General features: G+C 41.6%; 1 protein-coding gene across 1 annotated transcript; it reads left to right on the top strand.

Annotated features, from left to right (window-relative positions):
* Positions 1–81: 81 nt before the first annotated feature.
* On the top strand, positions 82–2,165 carry LOC113690310 (scarecrow-like protein 18). Its single transcript, XM_072051589.1, has one exon. The coding sequence runs from the start codon at positions 341–343 to the stop codon at positions 1,733–1,735; it is 1,395 nt and encodes a 464-aa protein (XP_071907690.1). The 5' UTR covers positions 82–340; the 3' UTR covers positions 1,736–2,165.
* The last annotated feature ends 4,838 nt before the right edge of the window (positions 2,166–7,003 follow it).

Below are 7,003 nucleotides of genomic sequence, written 5' to 3'. Positions count from 1 at the left end.
AAAAAAAAAAAAAAAAAAACTAGTCCCAAAGTCCAAACCCCCACCCCCCCCCCCCCAAACAAAAACAACACAACCAAAAAAACAAGTAAACCCCTCTCCTCCCCTCCCCTCTCCTCCTCCTCCTCCTCCTCCTCCTACTGTTTAGCATTAAAGTTTGAGATGCCAAATCAAGAATCAACCCTTTACCCTCTTCTCTCTCCTCCTCCGACTCTATCCCCACCAGAAATATACACCCTTGTGGTGCTATATAAGTTGCTACCTTCTTTTCTCTGTCCAGGGTTTCTTTGTAAAATCGTAGTCCTAGATATTGCGTTGATCTACTTGTTTTTCTTGGTCAGATATGTTAGGCTCATTTGGTTCATCTTCCCGTGAGGTTGAAGAAGATGAGCCTTCTCCACCAGAGCACCATCATGTCCAATACCATCAGATTCAACAGTACCGGAGCTTCACTTCTCCAACATTAGCCCATATGCGCCAATTGCTCATCAGCTGTGCTGAGCTGATGTCCAGCAGTTCTGATTCCTCATCAGCTCACCGCCTTATCACCATTTTGATGGCTAACTCAAACCCTTATGGTGATTCCACGGAAAGATTGATCCATCAGTTTACCAGAGCCCTTTCTCTCCGCCTTAACCGCTATGCTACCACCACTCTCCTAAATACTCTTCCCAACACACAACAACATCTAGGTCATCCTCTCAATAACACATTTTTTCTAACTCATCGTCACCACCATCATCCCACCACCTCATTTAACTCCTCTCCCGTCAACTCTGCTAATGCCGCCTCGTTTTCAGCGGCCTCGATCAATCACATGCCTCAAGTAGTTGAGTCAGATGAACAAGCTCTTCTTCAAACTGCATACTTATCTCTTAATCAAGTAACCCCATTCATCAGGTTTAGTCAGCTCACTGCTAATCAGGCAATCTTGGATGCCATTGATCAAGGCCAAGAAGCCATTCACATCCTCGATTTCAACATAATGCATGGCTTGCAATGGCCTCCTTTTATGCAGGCCATAGTGGAACGGTATCCTCGGCCAAGTCTCCGCATCACAGGCACTGGAAATGATCTAGAAACCCTGCGTAGAACAGGTGACCGCCTTGCAAAATTCGCTCATTCGTTAGGCCTAAGGTTTCAGTTCCACCCCCTTCATCTCCACAATGAGGACGACCCTATTGCTGTGTTATCCTCTGCAGTTGTTCTCCTGCCAGGTGAAAGTCTAGCGGTGAACTGTGTGCACTATCTCCACCGGCTACTCAAAGACCGTGATGGGCTTCGGCTTTTCCTTCATAGAATAAAGGTGATGAACCCCAGAGTGGTGACCATGGCCGAGAGGGAGGCAAACCATAACCACCCGCTTTTCTTGCAAAGGTTTGTGGAGGCTTTAGACCACTATGCAGCTGTGTTTGATTCCCTTGAGGCCACTTTACCGCCAAACAGCAGGGAAAGGCTGAACGTTGAACAGGTATGGTTCGGAAGAGAGATTGTTGATATTGTGGCTGCAGACGGAGATCACAGGAGAGAAAGGCATGAAAGGTTCAGGTCTTGGGAATTAATGTTTAGAAGCTGTGGATTCAACAATGTCCCCTTAAGCCCCTTTGCACTTTCCCAAGCTAAGCTGTTGTTGAGGCTTCATTACCCTTCTGAGGGCTACCAACTTCACATACTCAACGATTCTTTCTTCTTAGGTTGGCAAAACCAACTCCTTTATTCGGTCTCTTCTTGGCGCTAGTTGATTAAAGCAGCAATCTGTGGACCATAGATAATGTTCAGAAACCCTAACCCTAGCTAGTTATTTACGGAAGAAGGACTAGCTGCATGAACTGATTGAATCTTCACTTTACATGCAAGAATTGGGACGGCAGTAACTCTCCGGCTGATCAGAGAAATCCTGGCTCCCAAGTGCCTCCTGGCTTTCATTAACTGCACTAAGGTTTTTCTTGGGATGCTGAAACTGATGAATGTTTTGCTTGTTTTTATACTTAGTACTACTTTTAATTACTTTGGTATAGTATTACAAATATATATTTTTTGACTTTAATTAATCCTTTTTGTTTTTAATGATTAAGATTCGTGTACCAAATGCTCGATCTAGACACATCACTTTTACAAGAGGCCACTAGTTCGATATGGGCATAATTAATTGAATTCGGTTTATGTTATTCCGTTGAAAGTGTACTAACCACCGTTTACTTGTGGAAATTCTATTTGTCATTTTGCACGATTGGTGGGTTTGTTTGATTTCTTTTCTTTTATTTTTCTTTGTGCTAATAATGCTTCACTTTCTGATGGGTGCAAACGTACTAATTTATTTACGTACAACTATTCTTTTTGAAGCCATCTTCTTGTTTTTACTAAATTTGTTATAGTAAAACGGATATAGGCAGGTGACGAGTGAATGATGGTCACAGAGAAAGCAGGTATATGCTGCCTTAGCCTAGTGTCCGGGCACCAAGTCGACAGTCCTTGAAAAGAAGATGCCAGTCGATGGGGTTTCCCTGAAACTCCATTGATCCTATGTTTTAATTTTGTTATATTCTAAACAAGAGAGGAGAAAACTAGTTATACTAAGAATATACGAAGATGCACGGGTTTATTTTTTATTTAATTTTTTTTTTGGGGGTTGGTGTTCTTGTTTTCTGCACCAGAAAAGAGTACCCATATATATCTGTTGGCTGTCTTTTAGAATGCACTGTTTATTGCCCTAAATCCTGCCTTTTGTCCCCTCAACAAAACCATGAAATTTCTCAAATAGAGCTTACTTTGCTTCCCACCTTGCCCCCCCTTCCCTACAACTACAAGGGTGAGGTCTCTCGTGTCTTGTGGTTTTTCAATATCGTTCTTTGTTCATGTCAATGGCTTCCCCCTAGAGTCCATTACTTTAACTAATATTTAGTAGTACTTAGCAGCACTTTCGCTCCTAGTCTCCTCTCTCCCGCTCCGTTTTTTGCTGCCTTCCTTGTCCTTCCATCATCTTAATTCTCAGGCAGCTAGCATTTGCGTCAGTCTTTATTTTGGGTAAATGCCTGTGTGCCTTCTCTTGTATACCAGTACTAGCTAGTTTATTAGAACTGTCTGCCGTGTGATCCAGAAACTTTATCATGATCATAGAATTCAGGTCCCCAAGCAAAACAAGGATCTTAGATAAAAAATGATAAAACTTGTTATTCTGTCACTTATTCTGACTAGGGAAAAGAGAGAGAGAGAGAGAGAGAGAGAGAGAGAGAGAGAGGGAGGGAGAGGGAGAGGGTTTCTAGCTAGGTATACAGGTTTGATATAAATTAAGGCTAGTAGCATAGCATAGCCGTGAGAGTGAAAGGGTGTCTGAGAGTGATAAGATGGTTTATATTGGTGTTAGCACACACCTACGCAAGATCACCACGCACCACTAGTATTTTGGTGATAGAATATGGATGATGATGAGAACAGAGATGGTGCACGTACGCCTAGCTTCTGTTCAGTGAACATCATACAACATCCCTCCATCCATCCATCCATCCATCTTTCTTATGACCTCATACCTAACATTTTGGCCTGCCCTTGGCTTGGGAGGAAACCCGTGGATTCACTGATTTTGCTGATGGATTCCCACGTCTGATATAAGGAGTAAGAGGCAACAGATATGAAATGAAGATGGGAGGTAATTCTTCATTTTGTTTAGTTTAGCAGCCTGAAACTGAAACTGTAAGTTGAAGAAGTTTTATGTACAAATCATGATTCATGATAGGGCATGAGGAGCTAATTGCAAGACGACATGATACTTGTTTATAGGCTAGCATTTTCTTTTCCTTCCTGCGACGAATGGTTTGGTCTCGTAGTAAGTGGCGAGGAACTAAAAAAATACGCTTGCCTTTTGGAAAATCGACCCCAGAAGGGTCGTTATGCAAAGGAATCTAGGGGGCAAGTTTGAAGCAAAAAGTTGGGCACTCCAAGATCCCTGCTTCCTCAAATGTATTCTTGCATTCGTCGTTTTGCATCCGCTAATGATCAATATAATAAAAGATCAGAGGCATAGTGGATATGATAATACACTTGCACTCGTGGAATCTAACTTGCCCGAACTTCGCCATTAACATTTTTTCTCGCTTCTTTAGTAATTCAATGATGATTAAGAAAGATCAGGTTGATGCTCATTGGCCACAACAGGGATATGCTTTTATATTTTGATGGTGGCAAAGTGGTGAGTGGGCATCTTCCACCCCAACCTGCTGCCTTTTCATCAACTCCACATATCCCGAAACCATTTATCAATGCAATATAATATGTAAGTCTGTAGCTGTACACTCCTTCCAAATTCGTGTGCATTGTCTATATATGTGTGCTGTAAGGAAGGCAGAAAGCATAAATCGCGTGGCCGGAACTTGTGATCATATTCATATTTATATTTCTTTGCCTCAAACCGGTGGCAGGTCGTGGTTACTTGAGGACTGGACTTCTGCCTAAGCAGTCTTAACTGTTGCTTGCTCTTCTGTTTCAATATGTTAGTTAGTTACTCTTTTCGACAGTTGCTCTCTCCAAGAAAACATAGTTGCAACACCTAAGCGACATGGAATCAATACTATTTGATATATATATATATATATATATATATATTCTCCCAATCTCGTGGTCGAATTTCTGCACCATTGTGATGCCCAAAACAATACCATCCATAATATCTGGGTTTAAATAAATTCGTGCTTCACACTAACGCCAAAAATCAGGTTGGAGGCCTGATTTCCGTTTTAACAGGTAAGAAGCCAGCGCATGCCCACAAAAAGAGTGAAAAGAATCCAAAATTGAGGTTTTTGTCTTTAAGAGACCGGGGGGGGGGGGGAAGCTAATCAATACCCCAAACTTTCATGGAAGAAGTAGGCCATGCATTACTGTGTCTCTTTTTCTTTTTCTTTTTTTTTTTGGTTTTTGGAGAAGAGAGAAAGGAAAAAAGGAGGGGGGGGGGGGAGGGTGGTTGGGTTAACCAGAAAGCGGTAGAAAACGCTATGCAGATCGACGCAGAATTTGACGGATTGTGATTTGAGGAGAATCTGAGGAGGAAAACAGGAAAATGTGCTACAGTGGGAGAAAAGATGGTCAAGTTCAGGCAGGGAGTCAGAAAACTCACCCAAAAAAAAAAAAGCTACAGTGGGAGAAGGCAGTAGTAGTGTAAGTCCACGTCCAACTCACACGAACGAGACTAATCAATGGCGGAAATAGTATTGAAACTTGATCTTTCTGTTGCATAGTCTTTTTCTTGACAAGGGTATGCCTGATAATTGTATGCCATCACACATGGGAGGGAATAGATACGAGAGATATATCATCAACCCTTTACATACTACCATCAATCATTCAATTAAAGTCGAAGTGATAGATAGATCCAGAGAGCCAAAAAGAGAGAGAGAGAGAGAACAGAACAGAACAGAACAGCATCGATTGTAGTAGTACTTGATCACGAACGGACAGCTGATCCTCCTTCCTATATACCACCAAAGACCATCATGGATCAAGGATATCTATCTATAATTGCACTGTGCACTGGAAACGCTAGCAGCAGAATAAATGTAGACATAAAAAAAAGTTACAAATATAGATGCTGACACAATTTTTAGATACAAATCTCAACCAGCGAAAATAATAATAATATTTGTTATGTTTTTTTTTTCACATATTATTATTGTCTGTGTATGCACTACTTATCAATCGTGGAACCTCTTGATCCCGACCGTGCTAAGTGAGATTATGCCTTACAGTTACAGTCCCTCAAATCAAAGAGAAGGCATCTAGGAGTTGATGTATTTTGTTGCACGTTAATTAATGGCTTATTACAGTAGTTTGCACCACCAGAAGACACTACAAGATGGTAGTAGTACGTACTGTAAGTAAATTGCGTGAAAAAGAAACAAAAAGTACGTAATATATATATGTGTGTGTATATATATATACTGCTGCTACTAATAGCTTCAAAATCCTAAGGTCGGGACTCGGGGGGAGGGGCGCAGCAAAAAGCATCTCACTCCTATAATTGAAAGAATATATCCAACAGTCATATAAACAAATGCTACAGTACTGCGTCTTATTCATTCCCACAGTAGAAATAGTTGATAAGATTAATGATGGCGGATGGGGGGGGGGGGGCATCAAATGGACAAAAGGCCACGACCAACATTAGGACCTTCGGGCCCAGCAGCATTCGAAATTGAATCTTGTTTTGATGCTTCCAAGATTCAGATGATGAGCGGTCCTGTCCTCCTGTCTTATATAATTCTTCTTGTGTTGTGGGCTATTATATACATAGCTCCTGTGCTACGCTTGAGTGACTCTAATGGAACTGAAAAAAAAATTTTTTTTTTTTTTTTTTTGCTTCATTGAAATCACAAATTAATGAAGAAGTTTCATGCAACAATCATTGAAATTAAATGCTTTTCTGCCTCTCAATGAAATACACGGTTCGATGATCAGGACGCATATTACCGCACCTAGGCTATGAATGATGATCACAGTTGGCGGTGTAAACTGTTAGGGATCAGACAATATATGTTACTCTGATTCTGTGTCTGTGGTTTGAAATGTTACTACCAGAAGAAGAGAAAGTAATGAAAAGGGATGGAAGGAAAAGGATGCAGGAGGAGGAGGAGGGTAAAGGATCTATTTATTAGGTCTGTACAAGAATGATTTGCTGCTGATTTCATCCATGCATATGTATAATATAATGCTGATACATGCAAGTAAAGAGTGGTACGAAATACCATAAATATGCCACCACTACTATTATGCTGCAGTAACCAGTACTACTACTACTACATCACGTATGCTGCAAAATGACTTGGCTCTGGGCATTTAACCTATAGGTAGTAGGTAAGTGGATGTGATGTAGGGGCATGCATGTCTAAACCCTACCCTAGAGGGGATGTGGAGGGGCCGTGCGGTAGAAGTAACATTAGAAGCAGCAGCAGCAGCAGCTTAGGGCCGGCCGGTGGTGCGTGTGTGTGTGTGTGTGAGAGAGAGCAGGCCGGGGCAGCAA

This window comes from Coffea arabica, chromosome 5c (assembly GCF_036785885.1).
Source record: "Coffea arabica cultivar ET-39 chromosome 5c, Coffea Arabica ET-39 HiFi, whole genome shotgun sequence".
NCBI classification, from domain to species: domain Eukaryota; kingdom Viridiplantae; phylum Streptophyta; class Magnoliopsida; order Gentianales; family Rubiaceae; genus Coffea; species Coffea arabica.
This window is presented reverse-complemented; position numbering and strand designations above follow the sequence as displayed.

Excerpts from the sequence above, each read along its gene's own strand:
- LOC113690310 (XM_072051589.1), top strand. The coding sequence starts at position 341 with ATGTTAGGCTCATTTGGTTCATCTTCCCGTGAGGTTGAAGAAGATGAG.